At 36.4% G+C, this 17,841-nt stretch overlaps 1 protein-coding gene and 1 long non-coding RNA gene across 31 annotated transcripts in view; one reads left to right on the forward strand and one right to left on the reverse strand.

The window, feature by feature from the left end:
* Nucleotides 1–17,841, reverse strand: part of PPP1R12A (protein phosphatase 1 regulatory subunit 12A) — a 171,114-nt gene that overhangs the window by 78,485 nt on the left and 74,788 nt on the right. For all 30 annotated transcript variants that reach the window (XR_014082905.1, XR_014082906.1, XR_014082908.1 and 27 more), the window contains exon 3: nt 1,963–2,081. Coding sequence is in view for 10 of the 30 variants with exons in the window: in XM_081593181.1 (XP_081449307.1) it covers nt 1,963–2,081 (119 nt within the window). In the remaining 20 variants the exon portion in view is untranslated. The remainder of the gene's footprint in view (nt 1–1,962; nt 2,082–17,841) is intronic.
* On the forward strand, nt 11,702–17,025 carry LOC145546417 (uncharacterized). The gene is made up of 2 exons (XR_014082914.1): nt 11,702–11,863; nt 16,794–17,025. It is a non-coding gene; the product is annotated as an uncharacterized LOC145546417 (long non-coding RNA).

Genomic DNA, 17,841 nt, shown 5'->3' on the forward strand with positions numbered 1-17,841 from the left:
AAATCTCTTTTCACTTAGCTTGTATTTCTTTGCTTTTATTTAATGAACCACACTTCAGCAAGACTCAACCCTCTCTAAACCAATACTCCATATCTTATACAACATAGTTCTCTTCTGATAATACTCATTTAATACTGCCTAGACATAAGAATACAGTGGAAATCAGAGTAATTTATATATATGTTTTTAAAAACTGAAGTAAAATACACACAATAAAATTTACTATCTTAATAATCATTTTAAGTAGACACTTCAGCAATGTTAAGTACATTTACATTGTTGCTCAATCTTCAGAACACTTTTCATCTTGCAAAACTGAAATGCTATGCTGATTAAACAACAAATCCCCATTCCCATCTCCTCCCAACTCCTGACAACCATCATTCCACTTTCTCTATGATTTTGAGTACTTGAGGTACCGCATGTAAGTGGAATCAGACAGTAATTGTCTTTTTGTGACTGCCTCATTTCATAGCATGATGCTCTTAAAGTTCAATCAGGCTACAGCATATGTCAGAATTTCCTTCTTAATGCTGAACAGCATTTCATTGTAAGTATATACTATATATTGTTTATTCATTCACCCATTGATGAACATATGGTTTTCTTCCATCTTTTAGTTATTGTGAATAATGCTACAAACATGGGTGTATAAAAGTCTCTTTGAAACCTTCCTTTTAATTCTTTGGTTATGTGTCCAGAAGAGGAATTGCTTTATACTTATTGAGATATAATTCACACAATTTATAGTAAAAAATTTAGTGGTTTTTAGTAAAGTTGCAGAGTTGTGCAACCATTACCACAATCAGTTTTAGTACACTCATCACTCCTAAAAGAAATTCTATCCATAAGCAATCATCTATCACTATAAATTGACATCTCCCAAATTAATATCTCTAGCCTGTACCTCTCTCTACTAATATATTCAAATGCCTGGATATCTAGCAGGCAAAACAAACTTAACATGTCTAAAAAATGAACCCCTGAACCTTTCCCTATAAAACTTACTTTTTCGACAATATTCACATCTCTCATAAAAACGTCACCCATCTAGTTGCTCAAACCAAAAATCTTAGGATCTTCCCTGCCTTCTTCTTACACATCCTACTTTTAATCATGCAATGATCTTCTTGGTCAAATCTTCACAATATATCTAAAATCCAAACTGTTCTCCTCCCTTTGTCTACTACCACCCTACTTCTCCCCTTGCCGTTCTCCTACTTCTGCCCTTACCTTCCTACAATCTATTCTCAACACAGCAGCCACAGAGATCCTTTCTACAATAAGTCAGATCATGTCACTCCTCTATCTCAGTCTCTCCACTGACCCCCAATTTCACTCAGATTAAAAGCTAAAATCCTTCCAATAGCCCACATGGCCTTGTGTGAAATGGTCCACTGCTACTTCTGTGACCTCATCTCCTTCCAGCCTCTTTCATGTTCTGTCTGCTTCAGTCACACTGGTCCCATTCGCTGCTCCTCTGAAAACACCAGGCACCCTCCCGTCCACGAATTCACTGCTCCCACTGTATGCAGTGTTCTTTCCCCAGACCTGTATGATTCACTTCATCGCCTGGATAAGATCTTAGCTTAAATACATCCTTATCTGTGAGGACTTCTTGACCATTCTATTTAAATGGGTCCTGTTCACCCCATATACTTCCTGTCTTCTTTGTCTGTTTTACTTACCTCCAAAGTTTTTATTGGCAGGTAATTTTATGCCTGATCCTACCACTTATGATACTTCTTTCAACTTGAAAAACATTAAAAAGGCGTAGAGTTAAGAATCATACACTTGTTCAAGTAGAACCTTACTGCACATGTTATTAAGTAAACTGATTTTTTTCACACTCAAATTATAATTGTCCTTCAACGCCAACAATTATTTATTGAAAAAGTCAAGTATCGTACTTTTCACAAGATAATTTCAAACATACTTTCCATTTAGGTTGGTTTACATTACCTTGCCGATTAACTTCATTCTGAAGTAGCTCTTCCATTGCCTCCTCCTCAGCAATATCTAAAGGTGTGTCTCCTTCACTGTTCACAGCTCCTACATGTGCTCCCTGACCAATCAAAAACCTGTAGAATTAAAGGGAAGAGAGTTAAGCAATGATGGTATCATTGAAATAAGGCTAAATGAATAGCTAATGAGGTAAGCTTCTATGCAAGAGCAGCAACAAAAACAAGGGAAAGCACAGGCAGTATGTAAGCTTTAAGAAACTACCATAATTTTCTTTTTAAAATTTCGTATTTCCTAATTTTTCTGTAAGGAATACACTAATACAATACTAAAACAAACACTAATACTATATTAATACTGTACAAATACTAACACAAAAATGTCATTTAAAAATATTAGAAATATTTTAAAATAATTATGAAATCTTTCATAGGATTATTTCAGACTGTCTCCACTAAGATTTTTCATTATCTCCATATTGACTAGTTCCCTAACTGATCTTCACACTTCCAGTCTCATGCCATAAGCAAAAGTTCTTAACCCGAGACTCATGGACGTAATTCAGAAAGTCATTCAGCTGGTATAGATATCTTAAAATACTGTTTATGCTCATCACTATTTTGAAATTAAGGTAATTAGCAGACCAACTACTAGGTCTTTTTAATGTGTTACTGAAGAAAAATACACGTACTTTGCACTATTTTATTTTATGCATCTGAAATACAATACTAAGAACAGATTCACAGGCTTCATCACACCTGCCAAAGGGATCAAGGGATCCAGATACAAAATGGTTATAATCTCTTTCACTGTACCAGCTGCACATCTTCCAAAATCATCTATTTGACACAACTGGAGTCAATTCTCAATGTAAGATTCTTTGAATGGTTGTCCATGCTAGGAGAAAACAAACATGGCCCTTATTGATCTGGTTTTATCTTCTTTTCAGCCTCATTCCTCTTCTTTCCTGTACCACATTTTAGACTCCAACAGTATGGAACTGTTTGTAGTTCCAGACTAAACCATGCTCTTTTGGCTTCCGTGATTTTACTTTTCTTTATGTGAAGAATGGTCCTTTTCTCATATCCCTAAATCAATCTATCCTTATTCGTTTATTTTATAGGCTACATGACAATATATGCATTATAAAAACAGTGAATAAGAAAAAAGAGCCCACAGAGTTTTTAAAAAAGAAAAAACTCCTCTATACCACTGTTACTGTCATGTTCCCTCTCAGAGATAAACACTATCAACAGCATGGCAAAGATCTTTCCAGTACCTTTGCTATAAATTTGTATGTTTGTATATAAACAAATATACATAGTTACTTTTGAGGTCCTTTTTGTAAAACAAAATTAATGGGATTACTTTAAATGCACAAGAATGCAACACTTGCCTTCTAAGAGCTGAAAAATATTTCATGATACGACTGGATCAATTTTTTTTAATACTATCTTGCTAATGGATGTGTTCTTAAAAGGACATTCGACATTATCAATGTTTAAAATTTTTCTCAATGTGATGAGAATAAAGCACCTTATCATCATTTTATTTCCTGACTATATAGGAGGTTGAAAATATCTGGATATGTTTACTAGCATTTGTATTTTCTCCTTTTGTGAACTTACCATTTACATCTTTAACTTTTATTTTTAATGTCTGCATTAATTCAGCAAACACTTATGGGATGTTATAGACTGAATGACTTTGTGTTCCTCCAAAATTCATGTTGAAACCCCAAACTACCAACGTGTGTGAAATCTAGAAAGAGAGCTAGATTATTTGTCTAAATTAATGCACTATTTTGATGCCTTATGACAGAGACTTTTACCTCTATAAGTGAATTAATAGAATTTTGATTTAGTAAGGTCAGGAAAGGATTCCCTGAAGAATATATAGGAACTAGCAGCAAACGTAACAGAAGGAGTGTGTGTGCCAGAACAAAAGGCACCAGGAAATGTGTACGGTTAGACAAGTGCTTGTGTGTGTGCTAAGTGGCTTCAGTAGTGTTTGACTCTGCAACCCTATGGACTATGGCTAGACAAGGGCCTGGTTCATTTTGCCTGGAGTAACTGCAAAAGAATTAATCAATCTCTACATAGTTTCTGTCATGTACACCCCAAAGTTAGTGTTTATTTTGTAAGATCCTTAAATGATCATTTCTGTGTTTCAAGAACATCACTTTGTGCAGTATGGAAAACAAATAGAATGGAGAAAGAAAGTAGGCACACCAGCTAATGAGCTACTGCAGCAGTAGAGAAAAGTTATGTTGGAAGTTTGAATTTGATGGAAGAAGTGGATAAATTCCAGAAATATCTAGGAGATCCTAGAGATCAGCTGGATACAAGAAGCAAGGGCGAGGAAGGTATCTATGATAAACTGAAGTTTTTAATTTGTATGTAATGGAAGGACAGCTATACTAATTAATGATTCACAAAAAACTAAGTTATTCCCTACTTCTAATAGATGTGTTGCAAGTATTTTTTTTTACTATTTTGTCACTACATTAAAAAGAAATCTTTTCTGACAGTATTCTGTATATGAATGAAGTTTAAAGGTTATATGAAGTCAGGTCTGTCAACCTTTTGCTTTAAGAAGGATTTTCTCAATTAGCTATGAATTATCTATGTGGAGATATAATTTTTACAAGACACACAGACAGAAAGAGAAAGAGGGAAGAAGGAAAGAATATATACCACAAAGTTAACAGAAGTAACATTAGGAAGGTTTTGCTTTGTTTTTTAAGCCATGCCTCACAGCACCTCGGATCTCAGTTCCCCAACCAGGGATTGAACCCTCTGCACTGGAAGCGTGGAGTCTTAACCACTGGACCACCAGGAAGTCCCATATTAGGAGAGATTTGTATTAGTGGGGATTCTTCCGGAGGACGGGGGGACGGAGTGGCATGTTATCCTAGTTTTCTGCAGCAAGTTCATTTTGTGTACGTATATCAGACCACAAAAATGGCTACCATGCCATTTTGCAGCCTGGTATTTTTAGACTTAATAATACGTTATAAGCATTTCTCCTTATATGAAGCAATGTTTCATTTTTACGATGGTCGCAGGATGTCTACAAACAGAAGTCATATGTGAATTGAAGCAACTTTTTCTGTTGCAGTCTTTAAAGTCATAATATAAAAGTAATGAATAACATATGTATACTATCATGTGTAAACCAGATAACGAGCAGGAAACTGCTGTATAACACAGGGAGCGCAGCTTGGTGCTCCTGATGATCTAGAGGGGTGGTTGGGAGGACAAGGAGGGAGGCTTAAATGGGAAGGGACATAAATATATGTGAAAGTGAAGTCACTCAGTTGTGTCCAACTCTTTGCGACCCCATGGATAGTAACCCACGGAATTTTCCAGGCAAGTGTACTGGAGTAGGTTGCCATTCCCTTCTCCAGGGGATCTTCCTGACCCAGGGATCAAACCCGGGTATCCCACATTGCACGCAGAGGCTTTACCTCTGAGCCACCAGGGAAGCCCATATATATACATACATACATATATATATATAATTATGACTGATTCGTGTTGATGTCTGGCAGAGATCATCACAACAATGTAAAGCAATTATCCCCCAATAAAAAAAGGAATGAAGAATATTTATATACTGTAAATGAATAAATCTGGAGGGGGAAAAAAAGATATTAGTGCAATAGTAACTACTATGCTCCAGGAGAACATGTAAGCATTCTGCTAGGCAAAATCTCAATCAAGCAATCAGATATTTAAATAAAACCACTTATAGTTTGCTTGTATGCATGCTAAGTTGCTTCAGCTGTGTCCAACTCTTTGTGACCCTATGGACTGTAGCCTACCAGGCTCCTCTGTCCATGGGATTCTCCAGGCAAGAATACTGGAGTGGGTTGCCATTTCTTACTCCAGGGGATCTTCCGGACCCAGAGATCAAACCTCTCTCTCCTGCGACTACTGCATTGCAGGTGGATCCTTTACAGTTGAGCCACCTATATTTTGCCTAGGTATTAAAAATCATTCACAAGATGTAAAGACAGAATAAAAGGAAGATCTAAGAGTGGCTGCAATACTTGCAGCAGAGGGAAGCAGAGTCTCAAGGAAATAACAGGTCAAAACCAAAAAAGAGTCAATCTAAAATTTATATAAACAGGAAGGATGTTAAGAGAAACTAACAAGAGTAAAGCTCTGAAAACTCCTGGCAGGAAGTAGGCCCTGGAGCAATCCCTGAGCCAACAGTTCAGGTATAAATTTGTACAGATACAATTCACAAATCTCTCTAGCACTCTCAAACTACTATTTGCAAATGCAAAATTTAAAAGAGATGTATCAATCAATAAATAAACCTCATGGCATTCTTATTTATTACCATGAATAATCTGAAAAAAAATTCGAAGATTGGTTTGGTGAGGAAAAAAGCATAAATATTTAAATTCTGCAGACTTTGGGTTTGGTTCCCACTTCAAGTTCTTGACAGTTGTGTGATATTCATTAACTTAAAACATTTGAAACCTAGTTTATAGATAACTTACAGGGTTGTGTTATGTTTAAATGAGTTGATGTCTAAAAATAAAGTTAAAATTCTATCTTTTATCACATCATGAGAAATCATCACATTCAGAAAGCAATGTTTAAGATAATGTGAAACAAAATAACAGCGATCTGGAATACCAGAAATACATTTTGCAGGACCATGGAGATACTGAAAACAGACAGCTAGATTTCTTTCAGAACAAAAAAGGCTGGGTATTATAAGCAGCTCATGGGACTCCTGATTAGGAAAAACACACTATATTTAAGATTTCTTGAGGGGAAAAAAAAAAACAACCCACAAAGATTTCACATAGGAGTCCCAAAGTAGAAGTCAGAATATTAACACTTCAGGGTTTAAAAGGGAGGGAGGGGGTAGGCTTGCTCAGTCATGTTTGACTCTGTGACCCCATGGACTGTAGCCTGCCAGGCCCCTCTGCCCATGAGGATTCTCCAGGCAAGAATACTGGAATGGATTGCCATTTCCTCTTCCAGGGGATCTTCCCAACTCAGGGATCGAACCCAATCTCCAACATTACCGGCAGATTCTTTACTGCCTGAGCCACCAGGGAAGCCCAGGAAATGTCACCTACCGAATGATTAAAATCATTAGATATTATTGCAGTGAAAAACAGTGGATTCACTGCTAGGTTTACTGAGACTTATGATAATCTAACAGTTTTAAGTCAATAAATAATTTTGGATAATTCAGTTCAGTTCAGTCACTCACTCGTGTCTGACTCTTTGCGACCCCATGAATCACAGCACGCCAGGTCTCCCTGTCCATCACCAACTCCTGGAGTTTACCAAAACTCGTGTCCATCGAGTCAGTGATGCCATCCAGTCATCTCATCCTCTGTTGTCCCCTTCTCCTCCTGCCCCCAATCCTTCCCAGCATCAGGGTCTCTTCCAATGAGTCAACTCTTCTCATGAGGTGGCCAAAGTATTGGAGTTTCAGCTTCAACATCAGTCCTTCCAATGAACACCAAGGACTGATCTCCTTTAGGATGGACTGGTTGGATCTCCTGGCAGTCCAAGGGACTCTCAAGAGTCTTCTCCAACACCACAGTTCAAAAGCATCAATTCTGTGGTGCACAGCTTTTTTCACAGTCCAACTCTCATATCCATACATGACTACTGGAAAAACCATAGCCTTGACTAGACGGACCTTTGTTGGCAAAGTAATGTCTCTGCTTTTTAATATGCTATCTAGGTTGGTCATAACTTTTCTTCCAAGGAGTAAGTATCTCTTATTTCATGACTGCAATCACCATCTGCAGTGATTTTGGAGTCCCCCACAAAAAAGTGTGACACTGTTTCCCCATCTATTTTCCATGGAGTGATGGGACCTGATGCCATGATCTTAGTTTTCGGAATGTTGAGCTTTAAGCCAACTTTTTACTCTCCTCTCTCACTTTCATCAAGAGTCTTTTTAGTTCTTGTTCATTTTCTGCCATAAAAGTGGTGTCATCTGCATATCTGAGGTTACTGATATTTCTTCTGCCAATCTTGATTCCGGCTTGTGCTTCATCCAGCCCAGCGTTTCTCATGATGTACTCTGCATATAAGTTAAATAAGCGGGGTGACAATATACAGCCTTGACGGACTCCTTTTCCTATTTGGAACCAGTATGTTGTTCCATGTCCAGTTCTAACTGTTGCTTCCTGACCTGCATACAGGTTTCGCAAGATGCAGGTCAGGTGGTCTGGTATTCCCATCTCTTTCAGAATTTTCCACACTTTATTGTGATCCACACAGTCAAAGGCTTTGGCATAGTCAATAAAGCAGAAATAGATGCTTTTCTGGAACTCTCTTGCTTTTTCCATGATCCAGCACATGTTGGCAATTTGATCTCTGGTTCCTCTGCCTTTTCTAAAACCAGCTTGAACATCTGGAAGTTCACATATTGCTGAAGCCTGGCTTGGAGAATTTTGAGCATTCCTTTACTAGCATGTGAGATGAGTGCAACTGTGCAGTAGTCTGAGCATTCTTTGGCACTGCCTTTCTTTGGGATTGGGATGAAAACTGACCTTTTCCAGTCCTGTGGCCACTGATGTGTTTTCCAAATTTGCTGGCATATTGAGTGCAGCACTTTCACAGCATCATCTTTCAGGATTTGAAATAGCTCAACTGGAATTCCATCACCTCCACTAGCTTTGTTTGTAGTGATGCTTTCTAAGGCCCACTTGACTTCACATTCCAGGATGTCTGGCTCTAGGTGAGTGATCATACCATGGTGATTATCTGGGTCGTGAAGATCTTTTTTGTATAGTTCTTCTGTGTATTCTTGCCACCTCTTCTTAACATCTTCTGCTTCTGTTAGGTCCATACCATTTCTGTCCTTTACCGAGCCCATCTTTGCATGAAGTATTCCCTTGGTATCTCTAATTTTCTTGAAGAGATCTCTAGTCTTTCCCATTCTACTGTTTTCCTCTATTTCTTTGCACTGATTGCTGAGGAAGGCTTTCTTATCTCTCCTTGTTATCCTTTGGAACTCTGCATTCAAATGGGAATATCTTTCCTTTTCTCCTTTGCTTTTTGCTTCTCTTCTTTTCACAGCTCTTTGTAAGGCCTCCTCAGAGAGCTATTTTGCTTTTTTGCATTTCTTTTCCATGGGGATGGTCTTGATCCCTGTCTCCTGTACAGTGTCACGAACCTCCGTCCATAGTTCTTCAGGCACTCTATCAGATCCAGTCCCTTAAATCTACTTCTCATTTCCACTGTATAATCATAAGGGATTTGATTTAGGTCATACCTGAATGGTCTAGTGGTTTTCCATACTTTCTTCAATTTAAGTCTGAATTTGGCAATAAGGAGTTCATGATCTGAGCCACAGTCAGCTCCCGGTCTTGTTTTTGCTGACTGTATAGAGCTTCTCCATCTTTGGCTGCAAAGAATATAATCAATCTGATTTCGGTGTTGACCGAAATTTTCGTGTTGGATAATTAATAAACCTCAAAATCAAGACATGATCCAAAGTATTTATACAAAATTAACTGCATATGTGTTAATCTAAAAATCTAACAAAAGGTGTAAAGCTGTTAACCAAGTTACTGTATGCAACTTGGAAATGGTATATTAGATGGGTTGGATTCTATCTTGGTTAGAACAATTCAGTGTTAACTGAATTTGAACAACAAATTTGGTGGATTCTATTAATTACCTTGGATTCTGAGTTTTGTCAAAAGCCAAACTATAGAAGAGACTGCTTGAGGAAGGGAAATAGTTCACTTTAAAATTCTGTCTTTAAATTAGAAGCTAATGAAAACACAGTGATTAGAGACAGAAATTTCATCAGCAAGAACTGAATAACTACATTGTTATTTACTAGAGAAAAACTAGTGTCAAGAGGTTGTTTTAACCAATACATGGATTTTTCATGTATTCAATCCATGAGTTTTTAAAAATAGAAATGTCAGTGTAGCCGTAAGCAAAAAGTTCTGTTACATTGATGAACTTAAGGTCATTATGGTAAGCAAAATAAACTAGTCACAAAAAGCCAAATGCTGTATGATTCCACTCATGTGAAATGTCTAAAGTTGTCAAAATCATAAAAATAGCAGAGAGGAAGGTAGTTATCAAGGAACTAGGGGAGTGAGGAGGGGAAATTAAGTGTTTACCAGGTAGAGTTTTAGTACTGCAAGATGAAAAAGTCTATCGAGATTTGTGGTAAAAAAAATATGAATATACTTAACATTATTAAAATTGAATATTACATTCCTATCACAATTAAAAAAATGCAAAAGTCAGAAAACCACTGAAATAGCTGTTTCTTGAAAATTCAAATGAATTACTCAAAACCATCCAATGAGACAGAAATCACGAAAATCAAGCGACCTGAACTTCTTGAAGATGGTAAGTAGAACATTAACTTCAAAAATAAATGGTATTTACTTTTGAAGTCTCTGAGCAACGTCATAAAATAAGTAAAAATAACCTTATGCATCTTCAGCGGGAATGTACTCTGCTATCTCATATTTAAAGTTCTTTATCATAATAAAAAATAGCTGAAAATAATTGTAACAATAAGAATCCGAACAAAAGTTATGACCTGGGACTTTTGAGAGTTTTTTTTTAGATTAACAGTTCTTTCTTTCAGCACTTGACAAATGTTGTGCCATGTCTTTCTGGTCTCCATGTTTCTGAAGAGACGTCTGCTTTAATTCAATCCCCTGCTGCCCCAATCTTATAGTGGTTTCTTTCTCATTGCTTTGAATTTTTACTTTGTCTTTAGCTTTCAGAACTGAAAGGTTTATCCTGTTTCAAATTTGTTAAAACTTGAATCTGTAAGTTTATACTTTTGCCAAGTTTAAGTAAGTTTTTAGCTATTATTTATTATTTCTTTAAACACTTCTCCAGCCATGCCCACTTTCTCTTCTTCTGGGACTCCAAAGGCACAAATGTGAGCTGTCTGCTCTAGTCCCACTGGCCCTTGAGGCTCTGTTCATTTAATTTTAGTCTAGTTTCTCTCTGTTGCCCAGATTTGTTCATTTCTATTGTTCTGTTTTTCAGTTCACCAATTCTTTCTTCTAGCTCCTCCATTTTGCTGTTAAGCCTATCTGTTATTTATTTCGGTTATTAGATTTTTTTCAATTCCAAAATTTCCATTTGATTCTTCATATCTTAGATTTCTTTGCAGACTTTTTTGGCTGCAACTTTTTTCGTTTCAAGCATACTTGTAATTGCTTGTTGAAGCATTTTTGTGATAGATGCTCTTATAATCTTTGTCAAATAATTTTAAGATTAACATCTCTGTAATCTCAATGCTGGTCTCCACTGTCTTTTTCATTCAATTTGAATTTTTCCTTAGTATGACAACTGACTTTCATTTAAAATATGAACACTTTGAGCACTATGAGACTCCAGATCATGTTTAAATCTTATATGTTTGCTGATGATGTTTTTGGCCCTGCTCTAGCAGAAAAGATGGGAAGGGGTTATCTCATTATTACAAGGTAGGGGTAGAAGCTCAGGTTCCCCACTCAGCCTCCACTGACGCTACAGATGGAGCAACTCCCTGTTACCTCTGCTTCCCCACCAAGGCTTCACTGATCCCTTCCTGGATGAGAAGGTATGGGTGTGTCACTATGATGCCCTATGTGCTTCCACTGACACCACAAAGGGAGACTTAGGCCTCTTTACTGACGGGCAATGGTGGAAGTAGAACCTCTCTACCACACCTCTTCTGACTTCACCTAAGTGGGGAGGTGTAGGGGCTCCTTTTTACTACCAGGTTGGGCATAAGTCCAGGCTTCCCACATGGTCTCCAGTGCAAATTAGGAGAGGGCTAGTTAACCATCTGATGAAGATGAAAACCTCAGTGGGCTCTGTATCTCACCTACTCTGACATCATGACAATAAGGGGTGCCAGGGCACCTCATGACAGCCTGGTAATGTTGCAAGTCTATGTTCCCTACCTAGCCTGTGCTAGTGAGGGTGTGGGTGGGAACAGGGTTTTCTTCTGTAGTATTTGGTGGAGTAAAGAGTAGGTTTTTTTTTTTAAAGGTTTTAGGGTGTCTCACTCCTAGTACTTGGCTAAAAGGGTTAGGCTTTGTTGGGGCTTTCTTTGAGGGCAATGTGCAGCCATTGCTGCTTCTGGGTTATCAATTTCCTCAGTTCGAAGTGTGGTGCACATGAGGCAAAGAGAAAAGCCAAAAACTCGCTCCTGTGTCACTCCTTGAATACTGAGATCACAAGTTGTTCTGACTTCTTTCCACTTTTCAGAGTCTTTGTATATCTTATATATATAATATGCAGGTTTTTTAGTTGTACTTAGCAGGAAGAATAGGGAAAAGCATATATATTCTATTTTCCCATAAACAGAAATTCTCATTTTTAATTGTCAGGAAATTATAATGTTTATAACATTACCAATTTCAATCTTAAAAAAAAAATTCAATTTGTCAAAATTCCACAGGTAGAAGTATTATTTTTATATGCAAATCATGTTATTAGTCCAATAACATGGATTAATGTGGTCCTGATACCTTGCCAAATACCTGGCTGAATTTCTGACATCATGGTTTCACAGTTATGCTCTAGATACAATAGCAAAGATCAGGCTAACACATATGAGAGAAATGAATTTATTGTGAAAGTGGGCTCTGTTTTCCAACTGTCTAGGCTCCTGGATTGCCAAAACATAAAAACAAATTCAAAATGTGTGGAAGTATTTACACTCCTCTCTTCTCTTTGCAGAGTACCTTTAAATATAGGAAATTCTGAAGGTTCTGTCTTCAGTATTTATTTCTTTTAATTATTCCTCAGAGCAATGATACTTCTTTGATTGTGTGCTAACTCCTACTAAAGATGCATACTTGTTTATTAAAATCAATTACATGCACTGCTGTCCTACTTTATTACTGCATCTCCTAATTCCCAGGGGCAAAAGTCCTACTTATTGTGTAGTAATTCTAAGATGTAAATTCCCCTAGATTTTAATACTGATAAAATCTACAATCAACTGACCTTACAATCATAGATACAATGGATAATGAACACAACATGGTTGTCTTATCTGTCTTTATGTAACCCAGTCATAACTATTCCTACTGTTTTCACTTCAACTGATTTATGTGCACTGATACCTTTAATACCTTATTTATTGAGCTTAACTGTTAACTTAAAAAATACCTTCTGGATAGTGTTTGAAATTTTTGGTTGATACCTTGTAGTAAGGTCAAGAAAGCACCACCAACAAAATCTGCAGGATGCTATTAATATCAGTGGCTTAGAAGAAAATCCCAAAGGCAACAAGAAAACATTTTTTAGCAATGCTGCATCCAGGACACTGCAACTGCATAAAGAATGATACTCTGTGGGAAAACAAAAAAACTCAAGGTGCCTAAAAACAAGAAATCATACACACTGTGTTAATAGTTTTTCTTTTTTAACTTTTTAAGTTGGTACATAAAATAATGATACTCTGTTACAATGATGGAATCAGATTTGATGAAATTCAGTATACACATTATAAACATACCCCAAAAGTCCTGGTTTCTTACTGCATCTTTTCAGTTGGCATCTCAAACTAGGCCTATCTAAATCCACATTCTACTACATGCTTTCCTCAATCTTCCTCTTCAATTCCTTATTTTAGTGTAATGGCGTCCTTTTCCCAGTTACAAAGGCTAGGAAGGGAGGCAGAACAGTGGAGTGCAGACATGACAATATAAGACAGTCCAGGTTTAAATCCTAGCTCTGCCAATTACTGTGTGTGATTTCTCTCTACAACTGTTTCCTCTCCCATAAAACCCATAAAATAAGAATTACAATTATGGGCCAATCACCCATCCAAGCACGAATTTCAAAACTTGTTATATTTTGGAAAACTACTGAGTTTTCCAAACTCATTCCTACTGAGTCTGAGTCAGTACTCCATAACCAAACATACTGATATTTTTGCAAAAATAAAAAACGCTTAAGTGGGGAGAAACAAAGACTATAAATAGCCTTGTATCAGGTCTAGTCATGGTTTGTTGCCAAGTGAGCCTACACCAATCTTACAACTTGTCATTTTTCAGAGTTTTGGGTTTTAGAATTGTGCATCTGGGCCATAGGGTAGTAGTAGCAATATATTGTTATGTAATTGTCAGGATGACCAAAATTATATACAGTTAAAAGGACTCTGAGCAGTGACTCAAAGTGCTCAGTAAATGTTAGCTATTATCAGCATTATCACTACTGTTGATTTTTCTTCCCACCTTACTACCTAGATCCAGTAAATCACATCAAACCTTATTAATTTTATTTTCCAAATTTCTTTCAGATCTGCCCCACTTCTAAGCTCACTGCCACTGCCCTGGCTCTCTTGTCGACTCTCTAATCTGTCAAGAATTGTTTTCTAAAAGTACAGGGAAAGGACCATCATGTTCCTAAAAATGTCTCACCATTAAAGGTCAAAGTTAGCAAGGCACACAAATTCCTCTGTGCTACAGTCCCAGTTCCCTCGACCTATCTTATTAGCTCTCGCCATATAACACTAATGTTCCTCTCCTGAAAATACAATGGCTCCAAAGAAGCCTGTTACCCAGTGCAATCACAACAAGCACTGATTTGGTTAACCAGAAAAGATGATTAAAATAGGGAATAGTAAAATATATCACATATGTGAAAATAAATAAAAGCAAGTCATTTATTTCAACATAGATGATACTGTGGAACGTCTCCAATGACTTAAATCCACGCTCCCTTTCTTGCATAAATGATACTACTAATGTACTGAAACATCAAAATCTTAAAGTGAAACTAACATTTGCAGTCAACACAAATGCAATCTGAATATGTAATCCTTCTAGATATTTTTTCTTTCAATTTTTCAGTTGTTGCACCCACATCCAAATAAAGAGCAATCATATTTTCAGGACTTTCCCTTTACTGAGGCTTTTCAAAATAGTTAACTTAATCATTAGCAATAATTTTCTTTTTTGTACACATTGCATCAGTTTTAAGAGTTCTAATTAAATTATATTATCACTAACAAGGGAAACAGACATTAATAGGCCAGAACACACACAACTAACTTTTAGTAGGCTTGCAGTTCCACTAGTGGAAACAGAAGTAAGTGACCTTAGTAGAAGTAGTCTACGTGTTACAATGATCAATATTAATAACTTTATGGCAGTCATTCAATATGTTATAACAAAGAAATGGCAAATGTTAGTAATAGACTGGATGCTAGTTAAAAGAGATTTAACCATGTATTATTTCCCATTTATGAATATGACTATTCTCAGATAGCTCTCAACTCCCAGAGGCAAAAATTCTGCTATCTCTAGATAAGGGGAAGCTGTTGTGTAGCACAGGGAGCTCAGCTCAGTGCTCTAAGATGACCTAAAGGGGTGAGGCAGGGGGGTGGGGTAGGAGAAAGGCTCACAAGGGAGAGGGTGTATATATAGATATAATCTGATTATATATACATATAGCTGATTCACGTTGTTGTACAGCAGAAACTAATTCAACACTGTAAAGCAATTATACTCCAATAATAATAATAATAATAAAAACCTGTCCATTGTTTAATCTAATAATGTCACCTCCCCTGGAATCTTTCTCTGAATGGTCTAAACAGAATTGATCACTTCTTCCTCAATGTTACTTGAACATCTCTTGGTCCATTTCTTCTATCTAGTATTGGTACTGACTTCATATGTATCTGTAAGCTTGATTAGGAGCAGTTGCAGTCACTTTTACTTTTCAAAATGCCTAAACTACTATAGGAGACAGTAATAATGTAACAGAAAGAACATCAGAATTTGAGTCTTGAGAATAAGGGTCCAGTTCAAAATCGAGAAATGGAAATAACTGAACATGTTCATAGAGTTGTTAAAAAAAAGCAATAAGAATATATATCAGAATATTGTTGTTGCTGTTTAGTCACTAAGTCGTATCTGACTCTTTTGCGACCCCTTGGACTGTAGCCTGCCAGGCTCCTCTGTCCATGAGACATCCCAGGCAAAACTATTGGAATGGGTTGCCATTGCCTTCTCCAGAGGATCGTCCCGATCCAAGGACTGAACCCTGTGTCTCAAGCATTATTCTTTACGGCTAAGCCACCAGGGAAGCATATATGAAAATACTAGTTTGGGGCAAATATATCTTATTATTATTATAGCAAGATATAAATATCCTACAAATAAAATTTTAGTGTTTTCAAAGGATCTTAGATTCAATTTCACCTTCTGAGACTTTTAAGCAAAATACATGGTCTCTTTACACTAGCAATGTATCATTCTTATAAGAAATGTGTAAACCGAAATGCATGGATTTGCCAACTCTTCTTGGTGCTCAAATAACCCATATCAAAGTAAATATGACAAATGACTACTTCTCTTTCCCCTGTTCCTCTCATCGAGCTAGGTCTGCCCTAAGAGCAAATACTAAGATTATAGTTTTATTAAATAATCCAGGAGAACCAAGAGTTTAGCTATTTTTCACTAAAAGTAGTGACCAAAAAGAGTAATACAAGTAGTAACAAGTAATTCAGCTAACTGTACTGATACTAAATATGTGCTATTCATTGTGCCAAGTGTTTTATAAGTATGATCTGATCTAATCTTCACAATAATGTTATAAGTTAGGGATAAGTGCTAACATTTCCACTTTATAGATGAGGAAACAGGTTCAGAGAAGTTGGTAATTTGTGTAAAGTTAATAGCAATTACTTAGCAGTTAAAATAATAAAAAGAGTTGTCTCATTCCTGACCTTGAACTCAGGAATATTATAGTGTTTCTCATAGGTATGGTGATGTAGTTCATATAGTTCTTAAATTGGTAAGAATTTCTGATTTTTTCACCAAAAATAACATTATTGAATTCCAGACAGAGGAATCAGCAGGTACAGACTATGAAGCAAGATGCCTAGTTGGTTTAAAGGCTCAGCAAGAAGACCAGCTTGGCTAAAAGAAAGCCTGGAGAAGAGTGGAGAAAATGACATCATGGATGTAACAGGGGGCCACACCATAGCCTCATAGGCCACCAGAATCCTACTTTTTGAATGCATTATAAACCCACTAGAGGGTGAAGGGCTTTGAATAAAATGTGATGCTATTCCACTTACAATATCTTACAAGGATCATTCTAGCTGCTGTGCAGAAGACAGGTGGGGGGAAGAAGATGGTGATGGCTAGAATGATTCCAACTGCAATAATTCCAGTGAAGAACAACAGTGTCCGGGATCAGGGAGAAAGGAAAGAGGTGATGAAATAGTTATTACTGAATATATCTTGAAAGATACGCCAAGAGAAGTCTTGAGGATTCTGATGGATATTTATGAAATAAAGGTGATAATGAAAAAGAAAAGACATGATATTAATAAGCCACCACAATATTTTAAAAAGTTATATCCTTAAATAGTTGATTCTTTAATGGTCAAATGACAAAACTAATGAAACTTTTTCCATGCTGTAAATAACACTATGAAAATGTCACTGAATGTCATCACCAGTATTTTATGATGATATGAAATCTTCAACAGCAATGTCTTCAAAGCTACTCCAAACATGAAGGAAAATATATTAACACTAATTAATCAACATTTCATTCTATATACTATGAAACCACATAATGCTAGCCTAACACAGGGCTAATTTTCTCTATTATTGGAAAATTTTAATGCAAACACTAGAGCTACTTGAGATAAAAGCATTCCTTAAATATCTGTGGTGGAAGCCTAAAAAATGCAGTGATGAAATTCAAAAGATTATAATCATATCAATAACCAAGATGTTAATAAAACAAATCATTTAAGTTTTATTATTCAACTATGAAATATTTTTCAAATAAACAAAAATTCTTACAATTTGCAAGAATAAAAAAAATAAAGACAATGCCAAGGAAAAGGTTATAGTCATTCAAATAAATAACATTC

Source organism: Giraffa tippelskirchi, chromosome 4 (genome assembly GCF_054371585.1).
Source record: "Giraffa tippelskirchi isolate mGirTip1 chromosome 4, T2T-mGirTip1v1.2.pri, whole genome shotgun sequence".
Taxonomy (NCBI): Eukaryota; Metazoa; Chordata; class Mammalia; order Artiodactyla; family Giraffidae; genus Giraffa; species Giraffa tippelskirchi.